At 42.6% G+C, this 23,912-nt stretch overlaps 1 protein-coding gene across 1 annotated transcript; it reads right to left on the reverse strand.

The window, feature by feature from the left end:
- Nucleotides 1–15,860: 15,860 nt before the first annotated feature.
- DPPA5 (developmental pluripotency associated 5) lies at nucleotides 15,861–17,117 on the reverse strand. The gene is made up of 4 exons (XM_007090108.2): nucleotides 17,054–17,117; nucleotides 16,790–16,901; nucleotides 16,537–16,716; nucleotides 15,861–16,112 (listed from the first exon to the last, which is right to left on the reverse strand). The coding sequence occupies exons 2-4, from the start codon at nucleotides 16,899–16,901 to the stop codon at nucleotides 16,054–16,056; spliced, it is 351 nt and encodes a 116-aa protein (XP_007090170.1). The 5' UTR covers nucleotides 17,054–17,117; the 3' UTR covers nucleotides 15,861–16,053.
- Between the last annotated feature and the right edge of the window lie 6,795 nt (nucleotides 17,118–23,912).

Genomic DNA, 23,912 nt, shown 5'->3' on the forward strand with positions numbered 1-23,912 from the left:
TAACCCACACCAGTCCCAGTCATTCCAGCAAGGCAGCTCCAGTGTGGAGCACACCAGAACACCCCTAGTCAGTCTCACTACAGTTCCAGCCATCTTGACAAGATGACACAGGTGAAAAGCACCCAGGAACACTCCAGGCCTGTACCACTTTGGCTCCTGATAACTTGCCAGGGCACCCCGGAGCAAAGTACCCAGTAGCCCACACCAGCCTCAGCTCCAGCTGCTCCACCAGGGTGCCCTCTGCATGGAGCACCCTGAGACATACCAGCTTGTACCCACTTCGGCTTCAGCTGTCCTACTAGGGTGCACTCTATGCAGAGAGCCCTGGGACTGCCCCAGCCTGCACTCACTTCAGATCCAGCCATCCCACCAATGTGGCCCAGAACAGAGAGCCCCGGGATTCCCAGCCCATGCCAGCCAACCACAGTCGCCATGCACACACAGTCTACACAGGCAGTGACCATACACAAAATCATTCCTTCAAGTTAAAAGTAGCTGTTCTGCCTAACACATAGAAACAAACACAAAAAAGTCAAACAAAATGAGGAGAGAGAGAAAAATATGTCCCAAAGGAAACCAAGACAAAATCTCAAAAAAACATAAATGAAACAGAGATAACAATTCACCTGATAAAGAATTCAAAGTAGTGGTCATAAAGATACTCACCAGACTGGAGACAAGAGCGAATGAACTCAGTGAGAACTTCAACAAAGAGACAGAAAATATAAAAAAGGACCAAAGAGAGTTGAAGAATACAGTTACTGAAATAAAAAATACACTATAGGGAATCAACAGTAGATTAGAGGGTTATAATCTTGAAGACAGAGTAATGGAAAATGGAAAGCACCTAAGCTGAAGAACAAAAAGAAAAAACAATTTTTGGGAGCGCTTCGGTGGCTCAGTTGGTTGAGCATCTGACTTTGGCTCAGGTCACGATTTCTTCATTCATGGGTTCAAGCCCCACATCCATCGGGCTTGCTGCTGTCAGCACATAGCCTGCTTTGGATCCTCTGTCCCCCTCACTCTCTGTGCCTCCCCTGCTTGCCCTCTCTAAAACATAAATAAAACATTTAAAAAAAAAGAATAGTGAAGTTTAAAAATAAAAAATAATTTCTTTAAAAATGAGGGTAGAAAAAAACCAAAAAACAAAAAATAAAAAAATATAAAAATAAATAAATAAATAAATAAATAAATAAATAAAAATGAGGGTAGGTTGGGGTTCCTGAGTGGTTCAGTTGGTTGAGCTTCTGACTCTTGGTTTTGGCGCGGGTCATGATCTTGTGGTTCCTGAGTTTGAGCCCTGAATTGGGCTCTGTGCTCTCAGTGTGGAACCTGCTTGGGATTCTCTCCCTCCCTCTCTCTCTCTCTGCCCCTCCCCTGTTCTCTCTCTCTTTTTTTCCTCTCTCAAAATAAATAAATTAACTTTAAAAAAAAAAGTTATTTTTTTTAAGTGTTTGTTTATTTTGACAGAGGGACAAAAAGCGAAAGTTGGGTAGGGGCAGAGAGTGAGAGGGAGAGAGAAAGAATCCTAAGCAGGCTCCACACTGACAGCGCAGAGCCTGACTCGGGGCTCAATCCTACAAACCATGATATCATGACCTGAGCCGAAATCACGAGTGGGACATTCATCCGACAGAGCCACCCACGCACCCTCCAAAAAAAAACTTTTTTAAAGCAGATAGGTTAAGGGATGTCTTGGTCAACATCAGGTAAACAATCATGTGCATTATAGAGGTCCCTGAAAGAGAAGAGAGAGAGAAAGGAACAGAAAATTTATTTAAAGAAATAATAGCTGAGGGGCACCTGGGTGGCTCAGTCGGTTAAGCGTCTGACTTCAGCTCAGGTCATGATCTCACCGTCCCTGAGTTCAAGCCCCGCGTCGGGCTCTGTGCTGACAGCTCGGAGCCTGGGGCCTGCTTCGGATTCTGTGTCTCCCTCTCTCTCTGACCCTCCCCCGTTCATGCTCTGTCTCTGTCTCAAAAATAAATAAACATTAAAAAAAATTAAAAAAAAAAAAAAAAAAGAAATAGCTGAAAACTTCCCTAACATGGGAAGGAAACAGACACCTAGGCTCAGGAAACATAGAGAGTTCCAAATAAGATGAACCCAAAGAGGTCCACACCACAACACTAAATAATTAAAATGTCAAACATGAAATATAAAAATTCCTCACCCAGAACTTAAAATTAAATTGAAATGAAATTAAAAGCTCTGAGAGTAGACATGAAAATCTTCATTAGGGGCGCCTGGGTGGCGCAGTCGGTTAAGCGTCCGACTTCAGCCAGGTCACGATCTCGCGGTCCGTGAGTTCGAGCCCCGCCAGGCTCTGGGCTGATGGCTCGGAGCCTGGAGCCTGTTTCCGATTCTGTGTCTCCCTCTCTCTCTGCCCCTCCCCCGTTCATGCTCTGTCTCTCTCTGTCCCAAAAATAAATAAAAAACGTTGAAAAAAAAAAAAATCTTCATTAAACAAGCACTCCATGTGACTTTATGTTTACTAAAGAGGTACTTCATATTAGAACCACAGATTTTTAAATTCCTTAAGGTTGCTTAATGCAGGTACCAATCTATAATGAAATGTATGGTGGGGGTGGGGAGTGATGGACAAGGTAGGAAGTGTGCTGAAGCTTTGCTAGACCTACTAGTCTGGAAACTTGTGGGACCCAAGGAATTTAACAAAAATCCTCTACCCCTGGACAAGCAGAGCAAGACTAATTCCATTTTGTGCTACACTCACCATCTCATGTATAACCCCCACATGACCTACTTATTGCTTAAGACACTCCCCCACCCTAGTCAAGCCACTGAGCACACCCTTACTGGAAACCAGCTCATAGAGGAATGCAGAACCCCTAACCACCAATTCTTAAACCCTGCCTTTTGCCCGCCAAATTTGCGCACCAATTCTGACCCCAGTGATAGGCTAGTTCAAACAGTTTATTTTATAAATGGTATACCCTATACCATTTATAGGGTAAATGGTAATTCAATTGGCCACCTGCGTGTGGACTGACATGACTATGCAACTTTCTGTGTGTGTTACAATCTCATTGCCCACTGGCCCCTATAAAACTGCTACCCCTTTTAACCTAGGGGTCCAAGTCCCTGCTCTGCTGTGTCGGGTATACTTGGGCCCAAGCTCGAGCTTGCAAATAAACCCTCGTGCATTTGCATCGGTATCGGCTCCTTGGTGGTCTCTCGGATTCGAAATCAGGGGCATTACAAACTGGTTTTGAAAATGACAATTTTCCTGAGGGTGGAGAGTGTACCAATCAGATAGGGTGACAGAGAGAAGGTATAAGAACAAGCACAGGTGACTGAAGTGTCTTAAGTTGTGGGTGCTTAATGGCTGTGGTTCACCACGTAAGTTCTTCTGTGAAGTAAACTGCATTTTGGTGACAGTTTTCCAAAACTGTGGTGAGAAATAAACTAGATAGACTGATATATAATATAAAATGTATTTAGGGGCTTCTGGGTGGCTCAGTTGGTTGAGCGACTGGCTCTTGATATTGGTTCAGGTCACGATTTCACAGTTTGAGTTTGAGCCAGTGTGGGGCTCAGAGCTGACAGCACAGAGCCCGCTTGGGATTCTTTCTCCCTTTCTCTGCTCCTCCCCACCACACATGCACTTTCTCTCTCTCAAAAATCAATAAACATTAAAAAAATTACATATACATGTATATATATACATATATATGTATATGTATATATGTGTATATATATATTTAAATTTGACTTATTACTGGAGCGCCTGCCTGCCTGGCTCAGTGAGAAGAGTGTTTAATTCTTGATCTCAGAGTTGTGAGTTTAAGCCTCATGTTGGGTGTAGAGATTGTTAGGGTCAGGCGCAAGGCAGGGTAAAGATAGGAGTCAGAGGCTAAAAAATTTTAGCAGTCAAAGGCTTTATTTGGGAACTAAGGTCTCAGGCGAGGTTCCGTGACTCAGGGAGAGAGAGAGAGAGAGAAGTCAGGGAAGTCGCACCCAGGTGTGGTGGGGTGGGGTTTTTAAGCTGCAGCGGTTCTGGGTTTAGGTCCGGGTGGGCCTTTTTCGAGTCAGGTCGTGCTGTCACTCGGTGATTGGTTAACCTCCAATTCGTTCTGGCACGCTACTAGGGGCTTTTCATTGGGTTGCTCTGGCAAGATGGCCGTCCCCTCTACTGTGGTTCCAAGGACATCCTAACAGAGATTACTTAAATAAATAAATAAATAAATAAATAAATAAATAAATTTGACCGATTACTAAAATAAAAAAATTGAAATTTTAGGAGTATGGTATCCTTTTAAAGCCAAAATATCTCATTACTCATTATTTTGGATAATTTTTATCACCACCAATCACTCTCAAACCAATATATAACTTTAACTTAATGAGCTATAACCACCAGGTTAAACAATTTGAATAAACTGTTGATCTAATTTCTTAAATTTCTTAACTTTGTTAGGTAGAAGCTGGATATGAGCAGTGGAAGGAACCCAGGAGGCAGAGTCCCAAGTCCTCGAAGGGGGGAATGATAGAGACTTGAACAGGAGGCAAGGATGATGATAAATAGGTCACAGGTTAGAAGGTAAGTGTGGGGAGATCCACAAAATCCCGACTTTGCAGTTTCCAAAACCTTGGGACTAAGAGACCAAGAATCACAGGTGCAGAGCAAGTGCTCTCCTCTTCCATCTCTGCCCCAGGGTAAGCCCTACATTCATTATAATGCATTTGCCTTGTGGTTAAAACCTCCCCCACCCCAGTGAGAAAGACTGCCATGACCTTCTGGTACAAACCTTGCAGGGTCAAAAACTCCCCGTACCCACCTGTAGTATGAGTCCCACAAATGATTGAAAGCAGCCTCCATGAGAGACCACCCCAGTGTACATCTCGGCTCCTCCCAGCCCAGGAAGACCCAACAAATAAAATTCTAAGGGCAGTTGTATCCCGAGGAACCTGCCTGCTGTCTCTTAGAGAGTGTACTGTTGCTTTAATAAAACTGTTGCTTTCACTTTGGACATCAATCTCTAATTCTTTATTGCTAATATTAGTGCCAGGAGTCAAGACAAAACACTTTTCACGTTGACAACCTCAGTGCACATTAGCCTCGGAACTTCTCTTTTCAAAAGATAGATAACTTTTTTTTTTTTTTTAAGTTTTATTTATTTTGAGAGAGAGAGCACGAGCAGGGGAGGGGCAGAGAGAGGGAGAGAGAATTCCAAGCAGGCTCTGCAGAGCCTGAAGCAGGGCTAGAACTCATGAACCATGAGATCATGACTTGAGTCGAAATCAGGAGTCAGACACTTAACTGACTGAGCCACCCAGGCACCCCTAGATAACTTTAAATACAGACAAATATAATGAAGGCTTTCTACTCTATCAAAATTTGTCACTAATGTTAAGCTTATCTATTAAAGAGAATGTATGTGAGAAAGAGAGAATGTATGTGATTTTTGACACTTTTCTAATTTCACAGAACATGGTAATATCTCTCTTTTCTAAATTTAAATTTTTAATTAAGAGATAATCAGATCATTAAAATAAAGTGTTTTCAGGGAGTCTGGGTGGCTCAGTCAGTTAAGTGTCTAACTCTTGTTTTCGGCTCAGGCCATGATTTCATGGTTCTTTTGATTGAACCCTGTGGGCTTTGAGTTGTTAGTGGGAATTCTCTCTCTCTCTCTGCCCCTAACACACTCGTGTGCACGTGCTCACTCTCTCTGAAAATAAGTAAACATAAAAATAAAATAAATAAAATAAAATAAAATAAAATAAAATAAAGGGTTTTTTACTGTCTGAAAAAAGTGGGGCACCTGTCTACCTCAGTCAGTAGAACATGTGACTCTTGATCTTGGGGTCATGACTTCAAGCCCCTTGGGGAAAGAATTCACTTAAAAAAAAAAAAAATCAATGTTATCCACCATGTTCCCAGACTAAAGAAGAAAAACCACGAGATCATACCAGTTGATGCAGAAAAAGCATTTGATAAAATTCAACACCCATTCAAGACTTAAACAAAACAAAACAAAACGCTCCAGTAGGTGGAGAAGAGAACTGCCTTAACCTGAGTGATATTTGATTTACAATAAAATGTATACATTTGGCCTCCATCCCCTTTTTGGTCCAGAGAGCTCCTAAAACCCTTAAAATTTCCTAAGTGAGGAGAGTGATAAGGGTGCCTTTTGTCATGTTAATGAGGTGACTTTTGGATCCCATCACTGCTTAAGTTTAGAGGGTGTGTAGAAGGTTGAAACATTCAGTCCCACCCCACTGACCTCTGGGGGAAAGGAGAGGGGCTGGAGGTTGAATCAATGACCCATGGCCAGGGACTTAATCAATCATGTCTTTGTAAAGTAGCCTCCTTAAAAAAACAAAAAGACAGGGTTTGGAGAGCTTCCAAGTTGGTAAACATGTGGAGATTCAGGGAGGAGGCATGGAAACTCTGTATCATTTCCCCATACCTTGCCCTATGAATCTGTTCATCTGGCTGTTGCTAATTATATGTTTTATAATAAGCCTGTAATCTACTAAATATTTTCCTGAATTCCTGAGCTGCTCTAGCAAATATATTGAATGAGCCTGGGAGAGGGCAATAGGAACCTCCAATTTATAGCTAGTTGGTCAGAAGGCAGGGTTCAACTGGCATGGGGGAGGGGAAGCAGTCTTGTGTAGACTGAGCCCTTAACCTGTGGGATCTGATGCTATCTTTAGGTAGATAGTGTCAGAATTTAGTTTAATGGGTGCCTGGGTGGCTCAGTTGGGGCTCTGTGCTGATATCTGGAAGCCTACTTTTGGATCCTCTGTCTCCTCTCTCTGCCCCTCCCCTACTCATGCTCGTGCTCTCTCTTTCTCTCAAAAATAAACATTAAAATAAAAAATAATCAATAGCCAAAGTGTGAAAAGAGGCCAAATGTCCATCAACAGATGAATGGATATAGAAGATATGGTTATGTATACACATTGGAGTATTACTCGGCAATCAAAAAGAAAGAAATCTTGCCATTTGCAACAATGTGGATGGAACTAAGTGTATTATTATGCTAAGTGAAATTAAAGAAAGACAAATATATGACTTCACTCACATGTGGAATTTAAGATACAAAACATGAACATAAGGGAAGGGAAGCAAAAATAATATAAAAACGGGGAAGGGGGACAAAACATAAGAGACTCTTAAATACAGAGAACAAACTGAGGGTCATAGAAGGGGCTATGGGTGGGGGGATGAGCTAAATGGGTAAGGGGCATTAAGGAAGACACTTGCTGTTATACAAAGGGGATGAATCACTGGAATCTACTCCTGAAATCATTATTGCACTGTATGTTAATGAACTTGGATGTAAATTAAAAAATAAATAAATGAATTAAAATAAAATAAAATAAAATAAAATAAAATAAAATAAAATAAAATAAGAATTTAGTTTAACTGTAGGACACCCGGCTGGGGTTGCAGAAGTGCTTGGTGTGGGGAAGCCTACACACCTTTCATAACCAGAAGTGGCAGAAGTGAAATAGTTGTAGTAGAGTACTGAGAGGACAGGAGACACGCAGGAGTTTTTCCTAAGCAAGTTGATGAAAAGCATCTACAAAAACCTCCATCTAACATCATATTTAATGGTGAAAGACTGAATGTGTCCCCTCTAAGTCAGGTTCAAGGCAAGAGAGGGGCAGGAGAGAGGAATTATAAAGGAGCAAGAGAAAACTTGGGGATTTTGGAGATGTTCGTTATCTTGATAATGGTGATGGTTTCACTGGTATATACAAATATGTCAAAACTCATCAAAATGTACACTTTTAACATGCCATTTATTCTGTGCCATACTTTTAAAATTTCTCAAAAACAAAACAAACAAACCACAATTGGATACTCCTATATATCTATTAAAAGGCTAACCTTTTTAAAACAACTTTTCAGGGGCACCTGGGTGGCTCAATCAGTTAAGCGTCTGCCTTTGGCTCAGGTCATAATCTCATAGTTCATGAGTTTGAGCCCCACATCAGGCTCTGCGCTTTAAGTGTGGAGCCTGTTTGGGATTTTCTGTCCCCCCACCCCTCTCTTTCAAAAAAATAAATACAGCTTAAAAAACAAAATAATAATTTTCATACCAAATCCTGGCAAGAAACATTAATGATTTATAATAGTAAGTTGAGGACTAACTCAGATATAAATAATAGCCTATATTCCTCTCTATACAAAATACCAATACCAAATAACAAATTTTCCCACCAAAGCCCGTAATAAGATGTTAAAATAGGACTCCTAATCTTTGTAGTTTTGTCTGAGGCCCCAAAGCTGAGAAAAATATATATCAAGTACTCTCACATTCAACAAGAGGAAGTTATAACACCTATAGAGGGCTTGTAAAGCAGACTGCTTGGCAAAAATCCAATTCCACCAACATTAGCCCATCACCCAATTCCAGGCTATATATAAAGAAGGCTAAGATTTAAATGAGTTCTTTAAAGACTTGTGTCCACTTGTGTCCATGGGAGAAATCTAGGGATCTTTCCCCAACCCCTTCCCAAGCCAAGAGAGGGGTCTTCAGGAGAACTGCCAAGAAATTTTGTGTCCTCTATACTTGATGGAACACAGAGACTGGTGGGTGGGTGAGTTTCAGATCTGCAAAAGTCTAAAGGCAAAGGGCCAACCAATTGTCCAGATGGCAAAACTTGGAGAGAGGACTAGTGTAAAATGGAGAGGTGTTTCCTTGCCAGTGGGGCAAAAGTGCCTATGTCCTGTCGACCTAGAGAAAAAAGCCACCTTGAGTCATCTTGAAAATGCTGCTCAACAGAACTCCGCGGAACTCCATTCCAGACTCTATGCAGTCCTCTGGTGGGTTCCTCAGAGATCCCTCCAGCGAGGGCCCTTTGACTACAGGATCCCATCAAGGGTGAATCCTCCTCTGACTGGCTATTTGACTCCTTAGTTTTGGCTCACAGCAAATCAAACCCTTGGAATTTCCTGAGGCAGAGCCATTGAGGTGTCTTTTTCTATGTTAATGAGGTGACTTTTGGACCAGGATAACCAACCACTGATCAGAGAGTTGAAACTTTCAATCCAGCCCTCAGACCTCCAGGGGATAGGGGGCGGGAAATTGAATTGATCACCAATGGCCAATGACTTAATCAATCATGTCAGTGTAATGAAGCCTCCATTAAAAATCCAAAAGGAGAGGGTTCAGAGAGCTTCCAAGTTAGGGAATAGGTGGAGCTTTGGAAAGAGTGGTACATTTGGAAAAGCGTGGAAGCTCCTTGCCCTTTGCCCATCTCTTTCATTCAGCTGTTCTGTGTTATATCCTTTCATAATAAACTGTCAATCTAGTGAGTAAATTGGCTCCCAGAGTTCTGTGAGCCACCCTAACAAACCCAAGGTGGGGTGAGGGTCATGGAAACCTCTAATTTATAGCCATTTGTTCAGAAGTACAGGTAATAAGCTGGATTTGCACCTGGTGTCTGAAGCCCAAGGAAGGGGGAGTTGGAAGCTCCAATATGTAGCCCATTGTTCAGAAACACAGGTAATAACCCAGGTTCATGACTGGCATCTGAAGTGGTGGTGATGGAGGGAGGCAGTCTTGTGGGATTGAACCCTTAACTTGTGGAATCTGATGCTATCTCTGGGTAGATAGTGTCTCCCCTCTCTTTGTCCCTCCCCTGCTCGCTCGCTCTCTCTCAAAAATAAATACACATTTAAAAATTAAAGAAACAAAAACAAAACAAAAAAAATGGGTCACCTGGGTGGCTCAGTTGGTTAAACATCCGACTTCAGCTCAGGTCATGATCTCACAGTTCATGGGTTCAAGCCCCACATTGGGCTCTGTGCTGACAGCTCAGAGCCTGGAGCCTGCTTCAAATTCTGTGCCTCCCTGTCTCTCTGTCCCTCTCCCTCTCACACTCTCTCTCTCAAAAATAAACAATAAAAAAATAAATACAAATAAAAAAGAGAAGAATTGTCTATCTGTTCTCCCTTTTAGTTCCTTTCTTCATACCCAAAGCCCTGATTCATTCCACCCTAGTTTCTTTGCCTTACCTGTCCCTCATTAAAGTCCCACACCTGTGGCAGAAGTTCATGCTAGCAGTCCTTGAAGGTTGGACATTTTCTTATTTTTCTTTTTCAACAATATAGCTGAACACTATTTAATTTGGCAGCTTAATAAAATTAAATCTTAGACATCCCCTGTGCAACAACAATAACCATGCTTTCTGCTAAAGTTGGAAAGAAAAACAGGGGCACCTAGGTGGCTCAGTCAGTTAAGTGTCCGACTCTTGATTTTGGCTCAGGTCATGATCTTATAGTTCGTGAGTTCGAGCCCCATCGGGCTCTGTACTGACAGTGCAGAGCCTGCTTGGGATTCTCTCTCTGCCCCTCCTCTGCTTGTGCTCGCACTCTCTCCCTCTCTCCTCTCTCCAACTTTAAACTTTTTTTTTTTAATGAAAAAGAAATAAAAACAAAATCCCAAGAAATTAGGTCCAGATTTTGATGGCTGAAGTCAGGTTAGGATTACCTAGTGTTTCCAGAACTGCTGCTGCAGAGATTACAACATGGACCTGGTACAGCCATCTCTCTTTGAACAAAATCTAATTCCCAAATTCTACATGCCAAACAGATAAACCTCTTCTTCCTCATTAGTTAACCATACAATTTAATGTTTCAGATTTAGTTCCTGTAAATCACGTTCCAGATGCTTGCTTCCTGAAAATATTCCCTGAAATCCTGAAAATGCTCCCTGGCCACATCTTCATTTTTCTTTTCTCCCTAGAACAAGGTTCCTGAGCAGGTGGCAAAGCAGACACTCAACAAAAGTTTCCAGATTAAACGAACTGATGGGAGCAGGGGGGAGGCAAGGCAGAGGGATTAGAGAGGAATCGGGATGTAAACTGAGATCCTAGCTGGAGGGGAGACAGAAACTGAACTTGAGTGGTTCTGAGGAACCAGAGCTTCTTCAAAAGCTCACCATCAGTTTAAACCCCTGGATGACTTCCCCAGCTCTTAGCATGGTCTGCAAGGCCTTGGGCTGACCTGCTTCCTCCCTTCCCAGCCTTAACACCGTCTGCTCTGCTTTCCTTCAATCCCAGCCATTCGGCCCAAGCGTTGGTTCCCAAGGTCTCTACTGGGCGGTGCATCTGCTCCAGTCCCTTACGCCTGGCCAGGCTCACAGACTGACTTACTTGGGGAAACTTCCCTAACCACCCCCCCCACCACCACCATCCAGGTCAGTCCCAAGCACCCTGAAGCTCCTCCAAACACTTGATGTCCAGGCAGCCCCACTCCCAGCGACGCCCTGGGTCCTGGGAGTCCTTGGTTACACCTCCTGGGGAGCCCACAGTGAGAGGGAGTGGAGATCTGTTTGGGCACTCGTGTGGGTCCCAACCAGGAGTGCCTACACCTGCTAGGAATCTCCCCCTTCCCCCACTCCATGTAAAGAGTAAAATTGTTTCTTGTAATTTTCAAAACTTATATACCTATTTAAATGTGAATATATGAATCATGAGGAGGGGGTGTGACTGATGAGCCTTGGTTTTCCTAAACTGTAAAATTACAGTATTGAGAGAATTAGGTGAGTCACTAAATGCAAGATCTTAATGGAGTTCCTGGCAGGCAAGAAGGCCTTAATCAGCACTGGCTATTGTTAACCACTTTTGGGCCAAAGGATTTCACTAGATTGGATTTTGTTCCTGTTCATCAACTCTGTTTTGTAAGCAATCCAGGCTTTCCTTGACTAAATCCTAGATTTTCCTCCTCTCCAAATCTCATCAGTGCCAAAGTCTGACCTTCCCTAGGGCAGACCCCCCATCTCCATTACAATGAAAGTTGTTTTGCCTTTCATAATCTTGCACTTATCCTTGGTGGAAAACTGGTCAAAAGCTTAAAACTCAAGGGGAAAAAAAAAAAGGTAGCCACCCCCAAAACAACCTTTTTTTTTTTAATCTTCAGGTTATTCCAAAACTTTTCTTATGAATTTTCTCAAAGTTTTGTGTATGTGTGTGTGTTTCTAAGGGCTAAAACATCTTCATTCCAGGGTGTGCATGGAATTTATGGCATATTCTTAAATTTCCAGATTTTGCTACTTTGACCCAGATTAACCTAAAGATGTTTTCTACCCTTGGAAGCACTGCCCTCGGGACGAAATTTGTAGATTTTAAGTGCAAGGACAGTTTTTGTTGTCGTTGTTGTTGTTTTTAATGTTTATTTATTTTGAGAGAGGAGAGAATCCCAAGCAGGCCCCTTGAGGTCAGCGCAGAATCCCACAAGGGGCTGTATCTCACAAACCAGGAGATCATGCCCAGAGCTGAAATCAAGAGTCCGATGCTTAACCGACTGATCCACCCAGATGCCACATAAGGGCAAGGACAGTTTTGTGTGTTTCATTTGCATTGCAGAATTTGGATTCCCAACTCTCCAGTTTACATTTCCACACACATTCATTGCAAACTGATTGTTTGAAGGGTGCACTAGCCAAGGACAATTTGAGGGAACCACAACTGTTGGTCTATAGAGCAGACTCAAGCAAGAAGTACGGAACTCAGAAAGACTATGCATTTTAACAGATCAGCAAAAGAAGAGTATGCCAACCATCTCTGGATGAACTTGTGGAGAAACAGGCAATATTACTGCTGGGGGTGAAATTACCTTAACCCCTGTGGAAGGCGATTTGGTAATATCTATCAAAATTATATATACTTTTTCTTCTCTGGACCAGCAATTTTCCCTAGAATGTAGCCTACAGACTACTTGCAAACTGGCAAAACAATGACTTTCAAATATTCACCACACCTATGTAAAAGCCAAAGGTTGGGAACAACCCAAAAATCCTTTGGTAGAGAACTAATTAAATGGAATAATGCCCAGCTATAAGGAAGGAGGAAAATAATCTACATTTATAATTGTAATTGTATTAAAAAAAAAAAAAAAACTCTGGGAGAGTGCATAGACAGCTTTTTATTTTGGGAGAGTAGAAATAGATAAATGGATAATAATTTTTATAATCCTATAAATGATAGGAAGGAGACTTTTCTATCATTTTGGGATTCTGATCCATGAGTGTGGTACCTATTAAAAATTTGCAAGTGTTAAATATTACTGTTACTTAAGAAAATGCTGTTTATTCCAATATAACTACAACCAGTACTCTCCCCTTAGTCCATAGTTCTCATTACATTGCAACCACTGACAGGTTTTCAAAAATATCCTGACCAATGCTGTTCCGTTAAAATGTGCCCAAAGCCATAGAGAACCACCATGAGGTGACCACGATTCACCAACAATCTCTTCCCTGGAAACTAAGATGGCACCTGCCAACAGCCCACCTCATCCCAAACGAGCCCCTCCCCAGTCTATGGAGTCTTGGGCCCTGGTATTGCCTCTGGTCCTGGCAACCAATGATTCTGCCATGACAGACCATGAGATCTCCTTGCCTGCAAGGAACAAATGTGCAAGACAGACCAACCTTTGTAAATAATCAAGCCCTCTTACCGCATGGAGCTAAGCCAGCTTCCCCTCCTGACATTCCAAATAGGAGGAAATTCATTTATCTGTGTCTAGTTCTTCAAAATCAGAGGTACAGTTGTTTTAACAATCATTTCTTGTGGGTGTGGGAAAGATGAGACTGATTTTCCCCCCAAAATCTTGGGCAGGAGCTGCTTTCTGACCAGAGTATTGGTACAATTCTCAAGGCTGTAAGGGAGGGTGTCAAAATGCCAATTGAGGTACATGCCTGGTCTCCTGCTCTACTCGCCAAAGGAACTTCAACAGTGTGCCAAAATGCATCTTTGTTTTCCCAGTTACCCAAAAGCTGTATGGTGTGCTAAAGACCCCAAAAAACAGGACGAGCATTCCACGCTTTCAGGAGACAGAAAAACAAGGCCCTTTACAAAGGATTTCCATGGCTTCTCCCATTGAGTCTTCAATAATGAGAACCTTAAAGGATTGGGCTGGAGGCTGGAAGGGAGCAATCTAGTTCCAGTGGCAGTGGATGAAGAGCAGCCTTCCTCCTACATTCAAGAAGTATTTATTGAATGCCCATTGTAAGGGACATTGTTCTAAGACTTGACATAGTCTTAGGACATAGTCTTGGCTTATTTAATCCTCACTACAACACATTGAGATAGTTATTATCCTCATATTACAAACAGGACACTGAAGCACAAAGGCCGACATGCGCATGGCTCCAAACCTAATAGGTAGCTGATAATTTTTCAAACCCAAGCAGTCTAGCTTGTATCAGCGTCTTCTGAAATAACCCTTAAACATTCTATCCTACATATTGCCTGTTAAAAAAAAAAAAAATGCCTTGCTGGAGTTTACACTCTAGTGGAAGAGAGGAGGAAAATGAGCAGCTAACACTGTCAGTAAGGTTTACAAATGCGATGAAGAAAAGTAAAGTAGGTTAAGTAGAGACTGTGAAGGAGTGGACCTCTCTAGAGATGAACATGGACCTGAGAGAAGGGATCAGAACAATTTGAAAATGTGAGAAATGTTCCAGGCTCAAGAGAGAAGATAAAAGCCCTGAAGGGGTACCAAAATGGTTTGCTTGAGAGGCAGCAACAGGATAATAAACTAGATTACACAGGGCCTTACAGGTCAGGCTAAATAAATGTCTCTCAAAAATAAATGTTAAAAAATAATAATAATAATTAAGAGTGGCTGAAGAACAGATCATGAGATAACTAAAAGAGAAACCATCGAAACCTGTTTGAGTCTCTTCCAGGAGTCCTGGCAAGGGAAGATGGGAGTGGAGACAGCAGGGCTGGAGAAAATGCAGGTGCAGGAGGGGCTTCAATTTGGGTTATTTTTTCAAAGGTAAAGATGATTGGGCTTGCTCCTGGATTTCATGTGAGGTGTCGATGATGGCTTTTAGTTTTTGGCCAGAACCACTGGGCTAAAATGGTGGTGCCATTCATTTAGTGACAGTGAAGGGGGCGGGGGGGGGGGGGGGAGCAGTTATCTGATGGACATGCCACCTTGGTCTCTTGCAGAAAACATCTCATTGATAGTTTTCTCTCCCATTATTGGCCAATCTCCCGAAGAAATAGTCAACACTTCTTACTATGTGATGCCAGTTATAAGTACCATACATATATAAACAGCTAAACCTCACAACTTCGTATGGAGTCAGATGCTATTATCTCCAAAATAGAGACTGAGGCGGTTGAACAACCTAAGGTCATAGGGCCAGAAAGCTCCCTAAGTGGGATTCATTCTGATCTGTGAACTACCAAGCTAATCTCTAGTAGGGAAAAGTGTAGTCCCCAGTCTGACTGTCCCTCCACCATCAGGATTGAGTCCCACCTATTGGAAACCTTTCATCTACCCCCTCCCCCAATTTCACTTACCCTTTGGGGGCCAAGTGTGGTTAATTTTGTATAAGTGTGGTAGAGAATCCCAGAGACCCTTTCAAGAGGTCTGTATGGTTTTCCCTTTTCATATTCCTATCTATAAGGCTAAATTTTCTTCAAATTCCAACCGAAATAACATTCTGCAGCAGACTAAATGCAGAGAACTCAGCTAGTGGTCTTCTATTTGGTTTACATGTATATAAAAGTAGTACACTGAGAAGGTACTGGCACTTCTATATTTGTTTGAGAATATTTGCTTTTCATTTTATACATGTTATGTTCACCTATTATAGTTACGTTTAAAAAGAATCCAGGTCAGTTCCAGACAATATCACATTTCCCCTAAGACTGAGTTTTGGTCAAAGCTGCATCTCAGAACCCAACTCCTAGACCCTCCCCCCCCCTTTTTTTTTTTACCCCAAGTGTGTTCTTGAACATTTCTAAATTTGAAAGTTTTAATTAAGGGTTAAACTCAAGGGCCACCTTGGCTGTGATGTTATCTCCAATATCTTCAATGAAACATCAAGGAGCTATTTATTCAAAATTTTAGTCTTTAATTAGCAAACTTGGGAGGGGAGGGGCGGGTGGCAATGGTAGCTACATTAGGACTCCGAGGCAAAGCCAGAGACCACAAACAGTTGGTTTTTCCTTGCCAAGCTGGAGCAGACTTTAAACCAGGCCAGATCATTCCAGCTCTGACCACAGTCTACTCTCAATCCCGCATCCAGGTGCGTTGGTTGCTAACTGGCTTCACTTCATCCAAGGACCTAGATGTAGGGCCTTCATGGCATCCTCCAGCTTGAGCATCCCTGCACCAGAAAGCAACAGATGTTCATGAGGAGAGAAGGTAAAAGCCTGGGCAGTTCTCAGCCTCTTTAAAGGTTCATTTCTGGGACTTCCCAGCCCAGCGGTCTGCACCTGGAATTCTTGGGAGTCCTCAGAAGGTGGGGTCGCTGAGCCCATTCCAATAACCCCCAAGAAGCTAGGGGGAGTGTTGGAGGGAAGGGAAGAATGGGGATCAGGTCTCAGATAATCTTTCCCTATGAGGCCAGTCCCAGGCAGCCTCTCTTCGTAGTCTTAATCCAGGGTCTCTAGGACCAAGAGACGGCATTACTGGGGGCCGCCCCGGTGGTGCCTAAAGTGCGGGTGGTGGTTGCCAGTGGAAGAGAGGGAGAGGTGAGAAGGGCTACAGAAGAGGGAGTAAAACTACCCAGGCTTCCCCAAACCTCTCACCTCGTTCCTGTCGCTGGCGGTGCCACTCGGCCATGGACTGGAGCATCCATTTGGCCCTAAGCTTGTACAAGTAAGAGCCATAAACCACGACCTCGGCGAGGCCCGAGGATTCCAGAACCTTTAACTCAAGCATGACTTTGCTGACTCGCTCGATGTACGGGATTCGAGATCCACCTACGCCTGTTTGGGGAAGGAGATGAGCGCTCAGGACCACGGAGACCGAGACGCCTGGGTCAAGGCTGGGCTCACTCACCAAACATAGCTTCCAAGAGTTGTGTCTGGACCTGAAACACCTCAGGATCTTTCAAGTCGTCGGGAATTTTCACCCACGGTGGAATATCTTTTCGTTTCGGCAGCGTCCCCATCTGCACTGGTTTCAAAACCAATTACACTCCAACCCAAGCTAGGCCTAACACAGTCAGCCAGGGCCGCGGCGCGGGCTGGAAGTTGAGCACCTGGGCAGGCCCCGCCTACGACAAGCCCCGCCCCCTGCCTGGCGCCCTAGTCGGCCACTCACAACGCTCCGCCGGCCCGCCTGCGCTTAGGTCGTGCACGTGACCATCTCCGTCACCCTCCTCTCTCCCCAGCACCGGTGGGCCCAGCTGCCTCAGAGGGTATAAGGGTTTCCGTCGACTCGTTGCTTCCGCACCAGAATCTCTTGTCCTGGGGAGTGTGTGGGGGAGAGGGCGATGGCAGCTCTTCCCCTGGGAACGAGCGGTTGGGCCTGAACCCGCAAAAGTCGAAAACTGAGGTTTGAGGGTGCGAGAACCACAGGGGAGCTGCCAAATCAAGTCCTTGCCTCCCACGTTCCAAAGGAGGGTTCCATTTCCCCTGGACCTAACGGGGCCCAACCCTGAGTCTTCACTGAGACCCCTACAACTCCTGGGGACTTGGGAATAAAATTGCTGCCATTTAACAAATGAGAAAAGGAGATTCAGAAATTATCTTCAAGGAATGTGATGGGGGCTCTAAACTGCCTCAGCTGTCCACGTTCCTTGAAGCCCATGAGTCTGGAACTTTTAAATCTATCCAGATTTCAGAGCTCAGGTGTGCCGCACCTGGCCATTTTGGCCCAAACTGTATGTTTTTAATGTTTATTGATTTTGAGAAAGAGAGAATGTGAGTGGGAGAGGGGCAGACAGAAAGGGAGAGTGAGAGAATACCAAGAAGGCTCCACACTGTCCAGACTTCTGGTTCTAAATAGTTTTGTTTAGGGGCACGTGGGTGGTTCAATCAGTTAAGCACCCAACTTGGGCTCAGGTTATGATCTCAGGTTTGTGAGTTCGAGTCCTGCATTGGGGATTCTTGCTTGGGATTCTCTCTTTCTGCTCTCCCACCACTTGTGCACACACTCTCTCTCTCAAAATAAATAAACTTAAAAAAAATAGTTTTATTCATTTAAAAAGCACATCATTTGTAGTTCATACATGGGATTCACCCAATGAAAGTGTGATTTCAATGTTTCGTAGCTTCATAAATGCAGAGATGAAGCTGACTTTCCCCAAGACCTTGTTCTGGTAACATCTAAGCCCATGAGCTTACTATATTAAGACTATTTCTTAGGGCAGACTTCTTCATATTCAGTCAAAAACTAGGTTCTTGGGGCACCTGGGTGGCTCAGTTGGTTGAGTGTCTGACTCTTGGTTTTGACTCAGGTTGTGATCTCACAGTTGGTGGGTTCAAGTCTGGCTCTGTGATGACAGTGTAGACCCTGCTTGGGATTCTCTCTCTCTCTCTCTCTCTCTCTCTCTCTCTCTCTCTCTCTGCCTCTCCCCCCTTCTCAAAATAAATAACGTTAAACAACTGTGGGATTTTAGCAACCACCAATGTAATCAATTTATATAATTATCCATGGCTAAAACTATCAAATATTCAACTATTAAGGAACTGGATATTCACAAGTTCTGGAAGGAATGACAGGAGAGAATGTTCCTTTACAGTATAGAGTTGGAGGACAGATGCCACCTCAACAAAGACCAGAATTAGCATCACCAATAGGACAATTGGACTACTGGTTTGTCAATGTCATATAAACAAAAATGAAGACTTTTATTAATAAAGAGACAATGAAATGCAATGCATAATTCAAATCCTGAATCAAAGGCAGAGACAGAACATTTTAGACCAATGGGGGCTGTTTTTTCTTATAAGATTTTATTTTTAGGTGCACCTGGGTGGCTCAGTCAGTTAAACTCAGGTCATGATCTCATGGTTCATGGGTTCAAGCCCTGCATCCAGCTCTGTGCTGACAGCTCAAAGCCTGGAGCCTGCTTCAGATTCTGTGTCTCCCTCTCTTTCTGCCCCTCCCCCACTCATGCTCTGTCTTTCTCTCTCAAAAATAAATAAACATTAAAAAATATTACAAATGATTTTATTTTTAAGTAATGTCTACACCAACATGGGGCTCAGACTCACAACGTTGAGATCAAGAGTCACATGCTCTACAGACTGAGCCAGCCAGCTTCCCCCAATGGGGACATTTTAATATGGACTATGTTGTAAAGTAATATTTGAATATATGTTCTATAATACATAACTTGTAGAACATGACAAATATTTTTTAATTTTTTTAATGTTTATTGATTTTGAGAGAGAGAGAGAGAATGTGAGTGGGAGAGGGGCAGACAGAAAGGGAGAGTGAGAGAATACCAAGAAGGCTCCACACTGTCAGTGCAGAACCCAACACGGGGCTCCATCTCACAAACCCTGACATCATGACCTGAGCCAAAATCAAGAGTCTGATGCTTAACCAACTAAGCCACCCAGGCACCCCAAGTAGTTTTATTATATAAGGGAAAGTGCTGTTTCCCGTGAGAAACATGCTGAAATATGTAAAGTGTTGATATCTACAATTTACTTACAAATATTTCAGCCCCCTGCCAAAAAAAATGAAACACTATCATTTTCTATGTATATATAGAAAGCCAATGTGACAAATGTCAACAGTTGATTCTCAGTAAGGAAATACAGAATTCTTTTTACTTTTCTGTGGTTTTGCTTTTTTGCTTTTTTATTTTTTTTAAGTAGGCTTCATGCCTAACTTAGGGCTTGAACTCCTGACTCTGAGATTAAGAGTCACATGCTCTACTGACTGAGCCAGCCAGGCTCAGTTCAAAACCTGTGGTTTTGAATTTTAATGGAAGGGAGGAGAAGTAATTGTGTGTTAGTTAGCTAATACAAAGTAACACTATTGGGGGACAAAAGTGTAACCCATCTCCTCAGTGAGAATTTCCTTATCATGCTTTCTAAATACTTTCCTGTACCTACCCCCACAACATTTCTTTGGCTGGAAGTTCAATGTAGTATGTATGCATGTATGTATTTAAAAGCTTCTATTTTTTAGGGGTGCCTGGGTGGTACAGTTGGTTAAGCATCCGACTCTTGATTTTGGCTCAGGTCATGATCTCATAGTTCATGAATTCGAGCCCCACATTGGGTTCTGCACTGATGGTGTGGCACCTGCTTGGGATTCTGTCTCTCCTTGTCTCTGCCCCTCCCCTGCTTGTACTCTCTCTCTCTCTCTCTCTCTCTCTCTCTCTCTCTCAAAATAAATAAAAATAAACTTAAAACTTTTTTAAAAAGCTTCTATTTTTAAGCAATCTCCATACCCAACATGGGGCTCAAATCCACAACCCCAAGATGAAGAGTCACATGTTCCACTGACTAAGCTAGCCAGTCGTCCCACCAATATAGTATTTGAAGAAGCAGATAGAGAGGCACAGGAATTATGTCCAACTTGAGGGCATTAGAGACAAGCCTGCATAACTATACAAACTTATTTCAAACTTATCAGCAGCTTATAAGCACTGGCTTCCCCACTCCTATCAATGATTCCCCCACTGTCTGCCTGGCCCCTAGGATAAGTGACTATGGAGCCCTCGTTGCTTTTTCACTTACCCATTTTGATTGTAGTTTCACAAACTGCTGGTTTGGGGGCCTATTTGGCAAGTGGTGTGATTTACTAAGGGGAGGTATATTCCTGTCCCCAACCCTTCCTCAGAAAGTGTGCTACTACCAACCCCTTCTTGCTTGAGGAATAACTATCTTAACTTTTGTTATTTCCCAGGATGCAAGTATTTATGTGTCTCCCTTTAATTTCCCAGTCTGGTTAACCTTCTGACTCTTGATTTCAGCTCAGGTCATGATCTCACTGTTCGTGAGATCCAGCCCCTACAATGAGCTCTGCACTGACAGCATGGAACCTGCTTGAGATTCTCTCTCTCTTCCTCTCTCTCTGCCCCTCCCCCACTCATGCACACACTCTCTCTAAATAAATAAATAAACATTTTAAATTTATATGAAAGTGTGGCTTAGTTGGTTGACTCTAACTCTTGGTTTCCACTCAGGTCATATCCCAGGGTCATGGGATCAAGCCCCACATTGGGCTCTGCGCAGAAGGTGGGGCCTAAGATTCTCCCTCTGCCCCTCTCCCCTGCCCATTCTTGCTTTCTCTCTAAAATAAGAAATTAAATTAAATTAAAAATAATAAAATTTATATGAAAAGGCCAAGGAACCAGAATAGCTAAAACAATTTTAAAAAAAAGTATGATTAATCTGCCTAAATTTAACTATCATTTTATAGCTATAGTAATCAAGACTGCATGGTATGGGCAGATAAAATGTAAAATATATGGGCATAAAGACTTTAGGGAAAAATACAGGAGTAATCTTTCAGAAACTAGGTTAATCTAAGAGTCCTTGGGTTTGTCACCAAAAGCTTGATCAATAAAAGAAAACATTCATCAATGGATCTCATCTAAAGTTAAAACTTTTGTTAAGAACCTATTAAGATGAAAAGGCGGGATTCCTATGTGGCTCAGTCAGTTGAGCATGAGACTTTTGGTTTCAGCTCAGGTCAAGATCTCACAGGTTTGTGGTTCGAGCCCCAGTCAGGCTGTGTGCTGACAGCATGGAGCCTGCTTGGGATTCTCTCTCTGCCCCTCCCCCACTCACATTGTCTCTGTCTTTCTCAAAAATAAATAAATAAACTTTAAAAAAAAAGAAGAAGAAGATGAAAAGACAAACTATAACTGGGAGAAAACATATGGAAACTACATATCTCACAAAGAATGAGTGGATCAGTTAGTTAAGCTTCTAACTTCAACTCAGGTCATGATCTCAAGGTTCATGAGTTCGAGCCCCACCTCGGGCTCTGTTCTGACAGCTCAGGAGTCTGAAGCCTGCTTTGGGAGAGACAAAGTACGAATGGGGGAAGAACAGAGAGAGAGGGAGACACAGAATCCAAAGCAGGCTCCAGGCTCTGAGCTGACAGCACAAAACAGGATGTGAGGCTCGAACTCACGAATGGTGAGATCATGACCTGAGCTGAAGTCGGACGCTTAACTGACTGAGCCATCCAGGCACCCCTCCCCCTTTTTTTTTTTTTTAATTTTTTTTGTAATCTTTTTTTATTTTTGAGGGGCCTGGAGCCTGCTTTGGATTCTGGGTCTCCCTCTCTCTCTGACCCTCCCCAACTCTTGCTCTCTCTCTCAAAAATAAATAAAAATATTAAAATTTTTTTAAATGAATAAACATTAAAAAAAGAACACATAAAGAACTCCCAAAACTCAAGAGTAAAAACTAATACAAGTAGAAAATAAAAGACATAAAGACATTTCACTTAATGGGATATAGAGATGCCTAATAAGTACATGAAAAGATGTTCATTATCATTTGCTATTAGGGAAATGTAAATTAAAATCTAAATTAGATGGGGCACCTGGGTGGCTCAGTCAGTTGGGCGTCTGACTTTGGCTCAGATCATGATCTCACAGTTTGTGGGTTTGAGCCCCGCATCAGGCTCTGTGCTGATAGCTCAGAGCCTGGAGCTGGCTTCGGATTCTGTGTCTCCCTCTCTCTCTGACCCTCCCCAGCGCTCACTCTGTCTCTCTCTCTCTCAAAAATAAATAAACATTAAAAAAAAAAAAAAACACCTAAATGAGATACCATACACAACTATTAGAATGACTAAAATTAGGGGCATCTGGGTCGCTCAGTCAGTTGGGCATCTGACTTTGACTCAGGTCATGATCTCACGGTCCGTGAGTTCGAGCCCCACATCAGGCTCTGTGCTGACCTCTTGCTCAGAGCCTGGAGCCTGCTTCAGATTCTGTGTCTCCTTCTTTCTCTGCCCCTCCCCCGCTCACGCTTTGTCTCACTCTGTTTCTCAAAAATAAATAAATGTAAAAAAAAAAAAAAATTAAAAAAAAAAAAAAGAATGACTAAAATTAAAAATAGGGACAACCCTAAAGTGAAGCTTCAGAAAAACTACATCACTTGTACATCGCTGATGGGAACTCTGAAGAGAATCTGACAGTTCCCCAAACAATTAAACAGAGTTACCATAGGACCCAGCAATTACTCTCCGAGGTATTCACCCAAGAAAAATGAAAACATACGTCCACACAAAGACCCTCACAGGAATTTTCAGAGCAGCCTTATTTGTAATAGCCAAAAGCTGGAAACAACACATATGTCCTTCAACAAGTGAGTAGTTAAATAAACTGTGATATACTTTACCATAGAATAGTACTCAACAATAAAAAGAAACAAAGTATTAACAGAAACAGCCTGGATGGGGGTGCCTTGGTGGCTCTGTCCATTGAGCATCTGACTCTTGATTTTGGCTCAGGTCATGATCCCAGGGTCATAGGATCAAAGCCTACATTGGGCTCTGTGCTGAGCATGGTGCCTGCTTAGATTCTCTCTCTCTCTCTGCCCCTCTCCCCTGATAGCTCTTGCTCTCTAAAATAAAAAATTAAATTAAAAAAATAACAAAATTTATATGAAAAGGCAAAGGAACCAGAATAGTTAAAACAATTTGGGGGGGGGGGGTGGTGGAAAGAATGACCACCCCCAGGTGGAGCTCCCTGCTGAACATGGAGCCTGCTTAGGATTCTCTCTCTCCCTTTCTCTCTGCCCCTCTCCTTTCTCCCTCCCTCTCTCTCTCAAAAAAATAAATAAACATAAAAAAAAAAAAAAGAAGAAGAAAGAAACAACCTGGATGAATCTCCATAGGATAATGCTGAATGGGGAAAAAAGGCCCATGGGGAAAAATGCTAATGGGGAAAAAAGGCCAATCCCAAAAGTTTACATACTATATAATTCCATTTACATAACATTTTTGAAATGACAAAATTATTGAAATGAAGAACAGATACATGTAAGTGGTTGCCAGAAATTAATGAGGGGGTAGGGACTGAAAGGACGTGGGTGTGGCTATCAAAGAGCAAGATGGGGGTTTCTTGTGTCTTGACTACACCAATGTTGATGTCCTGGTTGTGATATTGTACTAAAGGTTTGCAGGATGTTACCATAGGAGGAAACTGAGTAAGGGTACATGGGAGCTCTCTGTATTGTATTTTTTTTCTCTCTGT

The sequence above is a fragment of the Panthera tigris genome, chromosome B2 (genome assembly GCF_018350195.1).
Source record: "Panthera tigris isolate Pti1 chromosome B2, P.tigris_Pti1_mat1.1, whole genome shotgun sequence".
Lineage (NCBI taxonomy): Eukaryota > Metazoa > Chordata > Mammalia > Carnivora > Felidae > Panthera > Panthera tigris.

What these genes read in the sequence shown, in the direction of transcription:
- DPPA5 (XM_007090108.2), bottom strand. Translation starts at nt 16,901, where the DNA reads ATGGGGACGCTGCCGAAACGAAAAGATATTCCACCGTGGGTGAAAATT. An exon ending in ACTCTTGGAAGCTATGTTTG is followed by an intron (nt 16,717 to 16,789) that starts GTGAGTGAGCCC and finishes TTCCCCAAACAG; the next exon opens with GCGTAGGTGGATCTCGAATC. An exon ending in CCGCCAGCGACAGGAACGAG is followed by an intron (nt 16,113 to 16,536) that starts GTGAGAGGTTTG and finishes TTTCTGGTGCAG; the next exon opens with GGATGCTCAAGCTGGAGGAT.